Here is a 15,502-nt window from a genome sequence, read left to right as displayed (position 1 = left end):
ACTATAATGTAGTCGTGTCTCGCGCAGGCTGTAGAACAGGCTCTCACTTGCAGAATACTGTCACTTATACTTACATGATTCAGCGATACATCGGTATCAGTAGTAGTAGAAATCTCTCATGAGACATTCCCCTTCTCAGCATGTTATAGCTATATACTTCATACAGACACGTGTGCTTTAAGCAGTTCGCTATGGGCAGACTCTTCTGAGAATAATCCTGGGGTAAAGTAGTAAACTTTGTTCTCTAGCTGAAGAGCCTGGAATGACCCCGGTAGGAAGGCCCATGGTTTGGGGATACTGGATAGTACCCAGCTCTTCCTGGTACCCCTGGTGGCGGTGGGTAGTGGCATAATAATGAGGAGATAGAGTAGTGACTAATACTAAACCCCTCAATCAGACAACAGACATTACTAACCAGTAGTTATATCATAAATACAAACCGCACTGAAACATCTATTACTGAGATAAAACACCCCACAAAAACAAACAAGAATAAAACAAACCCCCCTACACAGATATTGTCACTTCTCCTTTGTCCAGAACCTTCTCCTCTCACACAGTAAATCATTTGTTGCAGGCTTATATCAGGTGGTAGAGGTTACTAGAGGTCATTGACCGGTGAACTATAGTAACCCTTAGTGGCGCATCTCAGGGACTGTGTGTTGGAATGCAGGGACTCCTTTGGCGACTGAAGGGGTTCATGCACTTGTAATAAAGGGTCTCTCCGGAGTAGTGACCTACCTGTCCCATGGGGGCCGAACCAGTCACAGGAACACCTACTGAAGGCAAACATGGCGGATGTTTCATCTCCTTACAGTCTCACCAAAACCTGACCATAAAGTGACAGAACCCAAGTGAATGTTGTTTCTTCCCTGTCTAGGGTGAAGATCTGATGGATATTAAGGCTGAGGTTAAAGAAGAAGCAGAAGAGGAGACGGATTACTGGACTGATCAGCAGTGTAAGGAGCGGAGACTTTCTCCTCTAGATACTACTACTCCACAGGACTGCCCGGAGGAGAATGTCCCGGACAATCAGCAGGTAATTGGCGCTAAAGTCTCATCAACATCCGACTGTAAAGTTACTGAACAATAGGCCATAATTATCAGATCAATGGTGTTTGACACCCGGCACCTCCACCAGTCAGATGTTCTCAGCAGCCAATAGACAGTGAACGAAGCAGTAAGCAGACAGCGCCGTCCTATGTATAGTGGCGGAATACAGTTACTACGGCTTAGCTTCTATACAAGGCTCTGGACACTGATCTGCAGGTTCCTGGTCTGACCAACTTATTTTTCATTGTTTAGGGTGAAGATCTGATGGACATTAAGGCTGAGGTTAAAGAAGAAGCAGAAGAGGAGACGGATTCCTGGACTGATCAGCAGTGTAAGGAGCGGAGACTTTATCATCTAGATACTACTACTCCACAGGACTGCCCGGAGGAGAATGTCCCGGACAGTCAGCAGGTAGATGGCACTGAAGTCTTCACTTCTCTGTCTTGAGGAAAGAGTGTCCTAGTATCAGCCTGTTGCCGTTCTAGTTCCCAACCATTAGTTGTATACAGGACAGTACCCAGATCTTCCTAGTTCCCCTGGTGGTGGTTGTCACTGATATAATACTATGGAGTTAGACTATTTAGCAGCTAATACTAAGCCCATCAATCACACAGCAGGCATTAGGCAGTTATGATACTCCCCTCGCCTGAGTCAGTGACAGCTCATTTTCTGAATTACATCAGAGTGCCCTTGGGAGTCGCAGCCTAGTAAGTATGAGCACCAGTAACCCTTCCTAATGCAGGGACTCCTTCATGTCAGGACCCACAGCCATATCCCCTTTATTAGTGCAATGATCACTTCCATCACTGTGGAGGGGCCACTGATTGCTGAAGGCTGGAATGATGAATACATGTTCCCTGGGCATAGTGTGGGAGCAAGAGGGACATTATATTTTAGAGGGTGCGGAGGGTCAGATGAAGGCCACGTGTAACCCTTCCTAGAACAGGAACATATGGAGGGATGTGCACATAATACCGCCAGATCCAGACAGCAGGTAGAAGCCGCTAAATTTTCATCAAAACCTGACCGAACTGAAGTGACTTTTACATTATTTCTTCTCTGTTTAGGGTGAAGATCTGATGGATATTAAGGCTGAGGTTAAAGAAGAAGCAGAAGAGGAGACGGATTACTGGACTGATCAGCAGTGTAAGGAGCGGAGACTTTCTCCTCTAGATACTACTACTCCACAGGACTGCCCGGAGGAGAATGTCCCGGACAATCAGCAGGTAGATGGCACTAAAGTCTCATCAACATCCGACTGCAAAGTTACTGAACAATAGGCCATAATTATCAGATCGGTGGTATTAGACTCCCGGCACCCCCACCAGTCAGATGTTCTCAGCAGCCAATAGACAGTGAATGGAGCAGACAGCGCCATCCTATGTATAGTGGCGGAATACAGTTACTGCAGCTTCGCTCCTATACAAGGCTCTGGACACTGATCTGCAGGATCCTGGTCTGACCAACTTATTTTTCATTGTTTAGGGTGAAGATCTGATGGATATTAAGGCTGAGGTTAAAGAAGAAGCAGAAGAGGAGACGGATTACTGGACTGATCAGCAGTGCAAGGAGCGGAGACTTTATCATCTAGATACTACTACTCCACAGGACTGCCCAGAGGAGAGTGTCCCAGACAGTCAGCAGGTAGATGGCACTGAAGTCTTCCCTTCACTTCTCTGTCTTGAGGAAAGATAAGTGTCCTTAACAGTGTCCTAGTATCAGCCTGTTGCCGTTCTAGTTCCCAACCATTAGTTGTATACAGGACAGTACCCAGATCTTCCTAGTTCCCCTGGTGGTGGTTGTCACTGATATAATACTATGGAGTTAGACTATTTAGTAACTAATACTAATCCCACCAATCACACAGCAGGAATTAGGCAGTTATGATACTCCCCTCGCCTGAGTCCAAATCTTCCGCCTCTCGCGCAGTAAATGAGTCAGTGACAGCTCATTTGCTGAATTACATCAGAGTGCCCTTGGGAGTCGCAGCCTAGTAAGTATGACCACCAGTAACCCTTCCTAATGCAGGGACTCCTTCATGTCCGGACCCACAGCCATAACCCCTTTCTTAGTGCAATGATCACTTCCATCACTGTGGAGGCGGCACTGATTGCTGAAGGCTAGAATGATGAATACATGTTCCCTGGGCATAGTGTGGGTGCAAGAGGGAAATTATATTTTAGAGGGCGCGGAGGGTCATTACACAGAGTGTATAAGGGCTACTTGTGGTCATCAGGTGAAGGTCACGTGTAACCCTTCCTAGAACAGGAACATATGGAGGGATGTGCACATAATACCGCCAGATCCAGACAGCAGGTAGAAGCCGCTAAATTCTCATCAAAACCTGACCGAACTGAAGTGACTTTTACATTATTTCTTCCCTGTTCAGGCTGAAGATCTGGTGGATATTAAGGCTGAGGTTAAAGAAGAAGCAGAAGAGGAGACGGATTCCTGGACTGATCAGCAGTGTAAGGAGCAGAGACTTTCTCCTCTAGATACTACTACTCCACAGGACTGCCCGGAGGAGAATGTCCCGGACAATCAGCAGGTAGATGGCACTAAAGTCTCATCAACATCCGACTGTAAAGTTACTGAACAATAGGCCATAATTATCAGATCGGTGGTGTTTGACACCCGGCACCCCCACCAGTCAGATGTTCTCAGCAGCCAATAGACAGTGAATGGAGCAGACAGCACCGTCCTATGTATAGTGGCGGAATACAGTTACTGCAGCTTAGCTCCTATACAAGGCTCTGGACACTGATCTGCAGGATCCTGGTCTGACCAACTTATTTTTCATTGTTTAGGGTGAAGATCTGATGGATATTAAGGCTGAGGTTAAAGAAGAAGCAGAAGAGGAGACGGATTACTGGACTGATCAGCAGTGTAAGGAGCGGAGACTTTTTCCTCTAGATACTACTACTCCCATCATCTCCTCATCACATGGCAATCTATCCCATCACTGTGTGTTTCCTACAGATGGAGCCATTGCCAGAAATCAGGGAGAAGATGTGACTGATATTAAAGCGGAGGCTGAAGAAGAGAGGATGAGGGGCCATCACCTGTGTAAGAGGGAAGTGGAGGAGGAGATTCCAGGAGGTGTTACCACAGGTACGGAGTCATGAATGGAGAAGGAGAAGTCCCAGGTTTCTTCAGGTCGGTTCCCCCTTAGAGCTCCAGTCCAGTAACTCTCCTCGTTCCTCATACCTGATAAGCAGGGGAGCAGCCCCGAGGGGTGAGGAGCTCATCTAATGTTTGGCGTCTTACAGGGCGTCCACCTGTTACTGGTAATAATGCTGCTGCTTATTCTGGACTTTCTCTCTGAGAAGCAGAGGATATTCTATGTCCAACCGGAATGATCTCCGTGCGTCTGTCACTGAGGATACAGCAGAAGCTGTACTGTACTCTACTCCGCATGACTGAGTGAAAGGACTTGCACCGACCTACAGCGTCTGAGCAGCCAGGGAGGCCAAGGAAACTTTTTTTTTTTTTTAACAATTCTTTACAAATTTCCTCCAAAATGCAGATTCCATTCACATAATCTACTACTTATTGCCGTTTGTATTGATGCACAACCCCTTTATCTGGGATCTGGTGTTTCTCCCCAGAGGCAGCGGACGTCCAGGCATCAATACAACAGTGTTCAGACAGGTCTCCTGACCAAGTGACAGTGATGTATACGTGATTTGGTCTGACTCACACCCTATGACAGTGTTGTTATCTTATTTATTGCCTAGTCAATATTGAAAGTGGGGTAATGTTCTGGTATCGGACGGCCACAAGTCCAGACAAGGTGGTGCTTTCCAGTCTCTGCTTATGTAATAGATGGGACGACTGAGCGTAGAGCAGAGTCCTAGACACACAATATATACAATATACACAAAGCTTTATACGTGTGGATCACACCGGCAGGTTTTGGTGCTGCTTGTCCCAGAACACCGTTAATAGCTAAAGCCACTTACTAAAATATGCATATATCCCCAAATATTCCAGAAATGACATTAAAGTGGCGCCACCTGCTGTTATTAATGACGTTTTTCTGTGTCCACCTCAGTATATGTGCTCAGGTGCACGCACATGCTCAGTATGTACAGGGATTCCTGTTGTGGTGACTCTGGAGATACTGAGTAAGTGATGAGTGATGGCGACTCTGCGTTACTCTGCATCTTCTCCGATAAAATTGAAGATTCGGCAGCCACACCAGGAGCCCCACTACATAACCAAAGGAGGGACGACTGAGCATGTGCGTCCACCTTGGCACATCTACTGAGGTCGTCACAGAAAGGTTTCTCACAATATTTCACTGGGGGACACAGTAACCATGGGGTATAGACCTGGTCATTAGGAGGCGGACACTAGGAAACATAGAAGTGGTTGGCTCCGCCTACGCAGGCTATATCCTCTCATTGGTAAAATGCTCAGACAGTTTTTTTCCCTAATGTCGTAGAAGGCAGTCACGACCTTATGTCAGGTCTTTCTGTCTTATATTGTTTTTATTTTTATTTTCCTTTTCAGGGGCAGGGGGTTGTCAGTGTATATGCTACACTAGTCATATCAAGCGCTCTGTTTCTGAGCTCCCCGCAGTCACCCAGTCCCCTGTTGCTGCATCAGGGGCTGTGCGCGCGGCTGGGGAAATAGGCCGCATTAGACCCCGCCTCATCCCTGAACTTTCCTAAGTCCTAGGGCCGCCCTGCGTCTCCATTGGATGGGGGGGGTGTTCCAGGGCGGGTCCTTCCCACGTTCTTGGCGGGAATCTGCAGGGGAAGGCCTTATCTAAAGGCACTTCTGGTTCTGAGGCCTGTGCTTCTCTGCAGCCTCAGTAGGATCCTCTGGCAGCTTGTCCGCAGCGGTGGGTGACTGTCTCCTTCCAATAGTCCAGAAGGCCTCTTTGGGGTTGTTTTCAGTGCCATGTCTTCTCGTGAGTAGACTTCCCGGGTCCCTGCACCCTCTGTTGTTATTACGTTTTATGCGTGCTACAGCTATAAGTAAAAGTTTCCTTGCGGGCAGTCTGTGTCTATCTGTTCACTCTGCAGTTCCGCTCGACCCCCCCCCCCCCCCCCCCAAGGAGCCTCCCAGCCCTTCTCCCTCCCCAGATTGGGCGGTTTCTCTGTCCCAGGCTGTGGGTCACTTGGCCAGGCTTAATCAGTCTATGGCGTTATCCTTGAAGCATTTGCCCGCCCAGATTGCGGCGCAGTCTGCTGCTGTGGTTGAAGCTATTAAGGGACTCCCCAATCCCAGTGCTAGCGGCCGTCCTCGTAAGCGGACTAGGAAGTTGTCCTATGGGTCACCATCTTCCTCTCCCTCCCCTGGGTTTTCGCCAGGCAGAGGGTCTAGGCACGGCTCCTCCAAGAAATCTAAGGATCTAAGTCTTCTCCTGTGGATTCTGTTTCATCTGGAGACGCCTCTGACTCCGATACAGAGTTTCAGTCAGGCACATCAGTAGCAGCTGCTACACAGGAGCTTGTACGTGCTGTACGTGATACACTGCAATTGACAGAGGGCTCTGAGTCTGGGGCTAAGGAGGATGTGTTTTTTCGCCATAGTCGCCGGTTGCCCTTGGTGTTTCCTAACCATGGGGCGTTTGATCATATATTGCAGGAACAGTGGCGTCATCCGGACCGGCCCTTGTCTTCTACCAGGAGGTCAGATGTCCTTTTTCCATTCCCAGACCAGTGTGTGTCTAGGTATACTGAGCCTCCTGCAGTTGATCCGGCTATTGCCAGGCTGTGTAAGGCTACCATCTTGCCTCTAGCTAATGCTGCCTCTCTAAGTGATCCCGCTGATAAGAAGCTGGACTCCTTGGCTAAATCTGCCTTGCGGCCCGCTTTTGCTGCGTCCTGGGTTAGTAAGGCTTGTATTGCTTGGGGTAAACAGTTGAGAGCTGGTTTGGCTGATGAATCAGCTCTGCACCTCAGAGGCGTTCTAGGCGGCAGCCTGCCTCGTCTTCTAGCCGTTCTCAGCGGTTTAGTTTTTTTCAAGGCTCCTTGTCCTGCTTCAGTGAACAATCTCCTAGGGAGTCGCGCTTGAAGAAGCCCTCCTTTAAGCCCAGACCTGCCTGGCATTTCCGATCTAAGCCTGTGAGATTCGGAGTTACCAAGCCCCCCTCTGCATGAAGGGCTGCCCCCATCCAGGAATTCTTGGGTGGGGGGACGTCTGCATGCCTTCCAGGACATGTGGCTCGCCTGGGTTCGGGAGGTGGTGTCGTACATCTACTCCATAGAGTACGCCGCCCTCCCAGAAGAAAAGTTTATTCGTTCCTCTTTACCTTCTTCCCCCGCCTGGGCGGCTGCTTTTCTAAAGGCAATCGCCAGGCTTCAGGAGCAAGGGGTAATTGTGCCCGTGCCTATTTCCCAACGGTTCCAGGGGTTCTATTCAAACCTATTTACTGTTCCAAAGAAGGACTGTTCCCTCCGCCCCATCTTGGACGTGAAGATGCTCAACAGGTTTGTTCGAGTTCAAATTTTCCAGGTGGAGTCTCCCCGAGGGGTAGCGGTGATTCCATACCTGGATCATCTGCTGATCAAAGCATCCTCCAGGACGGACAATCTTTCCAAGCTAAAGGTCACCATGGACCTGCTTCAGTGGTTTGGATGGCTTGTGAACATGGAAAAGTCCGGTCTGGTGCCACCTCAGTGGATGGAATCAAAAATTCGGAATCTTCGGTCCAATGTTTCACGCCTGCAGAGGAGGTCACCATGTACCATCCGGTTCTGCATGCATCTCCTCCTTCAAGGCCGTCCTTTATGCCCAGTTCCATTCAAGGCCCCTTCAGTTGGCAATCCTGGCACGTTGGGACCGGTGACAGTTCAGCCTGGACCGCTGAATCGTGATTCTGCTTCAGTAAGAAGCCTCGCTTCAGATCAATCTGGTGGATTTGAGAGCCATCTTTTGGGCTCTGTGTTATTGGACTCCTCTTCTCCGGGACAGGCCAGTCCGCATCCAGTCGGACAATTCCACGGCCATGGCTTATCTAAACCATCAGGGCGGGACCAGGAGCAGGGCAGCCTTTCTGGGAGCCTCCCACTCTCTAAGGTGGACAGAGGTTCAAGTCCCCACCCTCTCAGCGGTCCACATTCCAGGGGTAGACAATTGGGCCGTAGACTTTCCCAGCCGGGGGGTCTCGATCTGGGCAAATGGTCCCTCCATTAGGGTGTGTTTCTCTAGTTGTGCTTCAGGTGGGGCTGGCCGGAGGTTGTCCTTTCCCCTCTTCCTCTCCTCCCTTAGGTTCTCAAGAAACTCAAGGTCGAGGGGGTTCCTGTGATCCTGGTGGCTCCAGACTGGCCTCGTCGAGCGTGGTACACAGATCTCATGGCTCTGGTAGCAAACGCTCCCTGGCCTCTGCCTCTACAAACAGATCTGCTCTCTCAGGGGCCGCTATTCCATCCTTCCTTACATCGGCTGCGTTTAATGGCGTGGCTGTTGAAACGCCGAGGTTTTTCTGAGCCTGTTATCCGGACTATGATTAGGGCCAGGAAGCCTCAATCAGAAAAGCTATACTACCGCAGCTGGAAGGCCTTTGTCCGTTGGTGTGAAGCGGAAGAGTGTCATCCTCTTGTTTTTTCTTTGCCTAGGGTCCTGGCGTTTTTGCAGTCTGGGCTGGACCAGGGTCTTGGTCTGTCTACCTTGAGGGGTTAGGTCTCGGCACTTTCCATTCTTTTCCAGAAGGCTATTGCCTTCTTACCTCAGGTACAGACTTTTCTTCAGGGGGTAGCGCATTGTGTTCCTACGTACCGGCCTCCTATTGATCCTTGGAATCTCAATCTCATCTTAGAGGTTCTACAGGCTCTTCCTTTTGAGCCGCTAAGGGACATCTCTCTTCGCCTGCTTTCTTGGAATGTGGAGTTTTTGGTCGCCATCACTTCTATTCGTAGGGTATCTGAGCTGGCGGCTTTGTCATGCCAGCCCTCCTTCCTGGTTATATATAAGGACAAGGTTGTGCTTCGTCTCCCTCCATCCTTCCTTCCCAAAGTGGTGTCCTCTTTCCATCTCAATGAGGACATTGTTCTGCCATCTTTTTGTCCGGAACCAAAGCAATCCTCGGGAGCACTCCCTCCATTGCCTGGATGTGGTCTGAGCAGTCAGAGTCTATCTGGCTTTCACGGAGCCATTTCGGCGCTGTGATTCTTTTTGTTCTTCCAGAAGGATCCAGGAAGGGCTTACCTGCTTTGAAGGTGTCCATCGCTAGATGGATTCGGTCTGTCATCAGGGAAGCCTATCGGCTTAAGGGTAGGGATTCTCCCTTCCGGGTGACGGCTCATTCGACTAGGGCTGTTTGTGCCTCCTGGGCTGTTCGGCATCAGGCTTCCGTTTCCCAGGTCTGCAAGGCTGCCACCTAGTCTTCGGTTCACACTTTCACTAAGTTTTATCAGATTCATTCTGTGCCTTCTGCCATTGCCAGTTTGGGTTGAAAAGTTCTTCAGGCAGCAGTGCGCTGATTGTTCGCAAGGTTGTCTTGAGGTTTCCCTCCCTCTGGGACTGCTGTTGGACGTCCCATGGTTACTGTGTTCCCCAGAAATATTGCGAGAAAAAGGGATTTTTGTGTACTCACCTGTAAAATCCTTTTCTCGTTGTTTCACTGGGGGACACAGGTCCTTCCCGTATTAAGTTTTGGCACAGGGTTGGGGTTTTCTTTTTCCCTTCATGGGTTTAGGTTTTTTGGTGGTTTTTGGTTCCATATATATTGTTCATTTGGGGACTCTCTCCTACTGCTGTGGTACAAAATTGCCTGAACATTCTACCAGTGAGAGAATATAGCCTGCGTAGGCGGAGCCAACCACTTTTTTGTTTCCTAGTGTCTGCCTCCTAATGACCAGGTCTATACCCATGGTGCTGTGTCCCCCAGTGAAACAACGAGAAAAGAATTTTACAGGCGAGTACACAAAAATCCCTTTTTTTCCCATACAGCAGGTGGCGCTACTGGAATGTAATTCCTCGAATAGGAAGATGAGCTTTTTTGTATAAGAGGGGTTAGTGCAAAAACATTCAGAATTATTTCTTCATGGGACAAACACTAAATCCCAACACAGTGGAAGTCCCATGACCTAATAATATGACAAACTAGTAGCATGGTACGGACCTATGGTGCTGTACGCGCCGATCATCACGCCTTTGGCCAGGATGAAATTTCAACTTTAATACAGAAGGTAAAATTGCATCTTCCTTGCATCCATCTCAATGAAACCTAATAGGTCATAACTTTGTGTTATAATCAATAATAATCATAAAATCCATTTTTACTCTTACAGAAAATCCCAGTGCGATCTCTGAGGGAAACGTCATGTTATCAGTAAGTGATAAAGGAGAAGATGAAGATATGATGGAGCGCTCCTCAGGAGAAAACCTCATTACCCCTCATGTACATCCAGGACATCACAGTACAGATCCATCATATAATCCCCCAAATCATGAGGAACCTTCTGACCAACCACAGATTGTTACCACAAGTACTGGGCAGGAAGAGAGGAAAGGGTTTCAGTGTGAGGAATGTGGAAGAGAGTTCATAAATAGTGCAAGTCTTACAACACACAGAAAAATTCATACAGGAAAGAAGCCATATTCATGTTCAGCGTGTGGGAAATGCTTCACAGATATTCAGCAGGAAGGTCACACAGGAAAGAAGCTTGTTTCATGCTCAATGTGTGCAGAATGCTTTGCACATCAATCAGTTTCTGTTAACCATGAGAAAAGTCATACAGGAGAGAAGCCATATTCATGTTCAGAATGTGGGAAATGCTATCCAAAGAAATCAAGTCTTGTTCTACATAAACGAATTCACACAGGAGAGAAGCCATTTTCATGCTCAGAATGTGGGAAATGTTTTATATTGAAATCATATCTTGTTATGCATAGGAGAAGTCACACAGGAGAGAAGCCATATTCATGTTCAGAATGTGGGAGAGGTTTTTCTCAGAAATCAAGTCTTCTTGCACATGAAAGAAGTCACAGAGGAGAGAAGCCGTATTCATGTTCAGAATGTGGGAAATGTTTTACAAATATATCATATCTTGATGTACATAAAAGAATTCACACAGGAGAGAAGCCATTTTCATGCTCAGAATGTGGGAAATGTTTTATAAGGAAATCATATCTTGTTACGCATAGGAGAAGTCACACAGGTGAGAAGCCATATTCATGCTCAGAATGTGGGAGAGGTTTTACTCAGAAATCAAGTCTTCATTCACATGAAAGAAGTCACAGAGGAGAGAAGCCGTATTCATGTTCAGAATGTGGGACATGTTTTACAAACAAATCGGGTCTCGTTATACATGAGAGAAGTCACACAGGAGAGCAACCACATTTGTGTTCAGAGTGTGGGAAATGTTTTCCGAATAAATCAAGTCTTGTTATGCATAAAAGAATTCACACAGGAGAGAAGCCATATTCATGCTCAGAATGTGGGACATGTTTTACAAATATATCACATCTTGTTACACATAAGAGAATTCACACAGGAGAGAAGCCATTTTCATGTTCAGAATGTGGGAAATGTTTTAGTCAAAAAGGACATCTTGTTGCTCATGAAAGAAGTCACACAGGAGAGAAACCATATTCATGTTCAGAATGTGGGAAATGTTTTATAGATAAATTAAATCTTATTTCACATCAGAGAAGTCACACAGGGGAGAAGCCATATTTATGTTCAGAATGTGGAACATGTTTTACAAACAAATCAAGTCTTATTATACATAAGAGATGTCACACAGGAGAGAAACCACATTTGTGTTCAGAGTGTGGGAAATGTCTTCCGAGTAAATCAAGTCTTGTTATACATAAAAGAATTCACACGGGAGAGAAGCCATATTCATGTTCAGAATGTGGGAAATGTTTTACAAACAAATCAAGTCTCGTTATACATGAGAGAGGTCACACAGGAGAGAAGCCATATTTATGCTCAGAATGTGGGAAATGTTTTACAAATATATCACATCTTGTTACACATAAGAGAAGTCACACAGGAGAGAAGCCATATTCATGTTCACTATGTGGGAAATGTTTTAGTCGAAAAGGACTTCTTGTTGCACATGAGAGAAGTCACACAGGAGAGAAGCCATATTCATGTTCAGAATGTGGGAAATGTTTTATAGCTAAATCAAATCTTACTAGACATGAGAGAAGTCACACAGGGGAGAATAATCTTGTTACCTGTGACGGAATACAGTAAAGGGAATAGCCGTTTTGATGTTCTGTAGGTGGAAAATATCCAGCACTGCCTCTTGGTCTCGGTGACACAGCTCATGTTTTTATAAGACGCTGGCATTTTTCCCATAGTATTTTGCATTTCCTTTTAGTATTTGTAGCCTAAACGTTGCAGCCAATCTGGAAGCCGCGCAGATCTTTCCATTATACTTCTCTCTGTTTATGCTCCACTCCCACTTGCATGGCTTCCTCCAGTGAAACAACCACTAAGTTGTAGAGAAGTGGAAGCAAGTGATTGCACCCAACCCAACTGACTAACCACAGAGAGACATCCATCCAAGGAGGAAGTCCCCCCGCTAGCTCTTTATTACAACTAGCCAGACTCTACGGGAAAGAAGCCACCAGCTCTTTATCAAGGAAGAAAAGACCACCCTGAAGGAGAGGCTCGGCCCGGGTCCTCATATACAACCCCGAAGGGCCTTGGGATAATGTCACAATACGAAGCCATGAGCAGTGGGAGTACCAGGCCACTCGAAGTCGGATGAGGAAGAAACTGAATTGTCCCAAGTGCTGCAGTAGGAGTGGTCATATCATTTCTGATCGTCTCAACACCCAATATGCTAATTGTGCTCCATACTGTCAGGCGGTGTCTGCTCAAGTCCAGCACTACCGACCTGACTGACTGGTAAAACTAACACCACCAATGACTCAGGAGTGGGGGGAGTTAGAGAAAAACTACACCTATGCCAGAACCAGATGCCGAGCACCTACTGAAGGATGCAGAGAGCCGGATAGAGGTGGTGATGGGTCCTCTTTACAAACCCCAAGAGTCAACGTGTGTGATCATGTGAGAGGCCAAGTGGAAAGCCATGGAGGTGAACAGGGAACGACCTGGAGACCCCCGACAGGATAGCGAGTATGGAGGTGCTTATATAGAGGGCAGCAGGGTGAGAAGGTATTACAGTAATCAGACCGACCCAGAGACCCCCGACAGGATAGCGGGTATGGAGGTGCTTATATAGAGGGCAGCAGGGTGAGAAGGTATTACAGTAATCAGACCGACCCGGAGACCCCCGACAGGATAGCGGGTATGGAGGTGCTTATATAGAGGGCAGCAGGGTGAGAAGGTATTACAGTAATCAGACCGACCCGGAGACCCCCGACAGGATAGCGAGTATGGAGGAGCTTATATAGAGGGCAGCAGGGTGAGAAGGTATTACAGTAATCAGACTGACCCGGGGACCCCCGACAGGATAGCGAGTATGGAGGAGCTTATATAGAGGGCAGCAGGGTGAGAAGGTATTACAGTAATCAGACTGACCCGGAGACCCCCGACAGGATAGCGAGTATGGAGGAGCTTATATAGAGGGCAGCAGGGTGAGAAGGTATTACAGTAATCAGACTGACCCGGAGACCCCCGACAGGATAGCGGGTATGGAGGTGCTTATATAGAGGGCAGCAGGGTGAGAAGGTATTACAGTAATCAGACTGACCCGGAGACCCCCGACAGGATAGCGGGTATGGAGGTGCTGATATAGAGGGCAGCAGGGTGAGAAGGTATTACAGTAATCAGACTGACCCGGAGACCCCCGACAGGATAGCGGGTATGGAGGTGCTTATATAGAGGGCAGCAGGGTGAAAAGGTAATACAGTAATCAGACCGACCCAGAGACCCCCGACAGGATAGCGGGTATGGAGGTGCTTATATAGAGGGCAGCAGGGTGAGAAGGTATTACAGTAATCAGACCAACCCGGAGACCCCCGACAGGATAGCGAGTATGGAGGTGCTTATATAGAGGGCAGCAGGGTGAGAAGGTATTACAGTAATCAGACCGACCCGGAGACCCCCGACAGGATAGCGGGTATGGAGGAGCTTATATAGAGGGCAGCAGGGTGAGAAGGGCGACCCAGAGAGTAACCATAATAACCATTTATTCTACATGGCGAATGCTATAAAGAGGAAACGTCGTTACAAGAGGCAGAAACCAAACCTGAGATTACAGAATTACTTGTTATTTATTCCCCCAACAAACATCCAATCGAGTTTTTCGATACATTAAATGACGCAGCTCAATATAGTCCTAGAAATATAGAGGGAATTCTGCAAAACTAATGTATATATTACAGTATATAGGACAGTGTATATAATGTAGAGCGTATATAGGACAATGTATATAATGTACAGCGTATATAGGACAATGTATATAATGTAGAGCGTATATAGGACAGTGTATATAATGTAGAGCGTATATAGGCCAGTGTCATGGCCGCTGATAGGCCAGTACTACTGCTACTGGCGTAAGGGGCCTGGCCAAATTGAAAAATGGGGGGGGGCCCGGTTTTGGCCCGCCACCGTGTGCCGGCCCCCTGGCGCCTGTAGCAGTCATTGTGCCCAGTGAGCAGCGCCGAGCTCCAGCTCCTCGCACATGCGCAGTACTACCCGTATTGAAGCCGGCGAGCGGGAGTACTGCACCTGTATGAGGAGCTGGAGCTCGGCGTTGCTCACTGGGCACAATGACTGCTGCGGGCGCCAGGGACATCATTTATAGGTACAGGGGGCAATGGAAAGATGTTAGAAGGTGGACGGGGGGATTGTTGGGGCATCGGGTGTGCGGCACTGCGGAGAGGGAACATTTGGGGCAATAATATATATATGTGTGCTTTGTACTAATAATGATGTAGGCTGATATGTTACTAGCATAGCAGCCTGTTTGGGGGTGGGACTTTCACTTTATGGGAGTGTTCACATTGCATTTTTGGCCTCCCTTGCCGGGATACGTTGGTAACTAGTCACAATCAGCTCCCCACTTATCCCTGCACAGAGAACTGCAGGCCCCCCCTTTTTTTTAATGGCCAGTTCTTTGTGCAGGGATAAGTTGACAGCTGATTCTGACTGGTTACCAACGTATCCCGGCAAGGGAGGCCAAAAACACAATGTGAATAAGCCATGAGGATCTATTAGGAGGCTCTTATAGAAGGTGTCGGCTCTCTATAGGCGCGGTCACACGGAGCAGATTATACCTGCAAATAGAATCTGATGAAGCCTTGTAATACTACATGTAATAGTAATAAACATACTTGACCAAAAGACTTAACAAAATGACTCCTATTATTAATCTGTCATACAAGTGCCAGACAAGTGTCATACAAGTGCCATACAAGTGCCATACAAGTGTCATACAAGTGCCAGACAAGTGCCATACAAGTTCCATACAAGTGTCATACAAGTGCCATACAAGTGTCATACAAGTGCCATACAAGTGTCATACAAGTGCCATACAAGTGTCATACAAGTGCCATACAAGTGCCAGAC

At 47.6% G+C, this 15,502-nt stretch overlaps 1 protein-coding gene across 1 annotated transcript; it reads left to right on the top strand.

Annotated features, from left to right (window-relative positions):
- The first annotated feature begins 828 nt into the window (after positions 1 to 828).
- LOC142198399 (uncharacterized) lies at positions 829 to 14,543 on the top strand. The gene is made up of 7 exons (XM_075269427.1): positions 829 to 1,039; positions 1,306 to 1,464; positions 2,121 to 2,279; positions 2,539 to 2,697; positions 3,443 to 3,521; positions 4,033 to 4,164; positions 10,299 to 14,543. The coding sequence occupies exons 1-7, from the start codon at positions 893 to 895 to the stop codon at positions 12,212 to 12,214; spliced, it is 2,751 nt and encodes a 916-aa protein (XP_075125528.1). The 5' UTR covers positions 829 to 892; the 3' UTR covers positions 12,215 to 14,543.
- The last annotated feature ends 959 nt before the right edge of the window (positions 14,544 to 15,502 follow it).

Source organism: Leptodactylus fuscus, chromosome 3 (assembly GCF_031893055.1).
Source record: "Leptodactylus fuscus isolate aLepFus1 chromosome 3, aLepFus1.hap2, whole genome shotgun sequence".
NCBI classification, from domain to species: domain Eukaryota; kingdom Metazoa; phylum Chordata; class Amphibia; order Anura; family Leptodactylidae; genus Leptodactylus; species Leptodactylus fuscus.
Note: the sequence above shows the minus strand (reverse complement) of the source record. Positions and strands in the feature narration are given on the sequence as shown.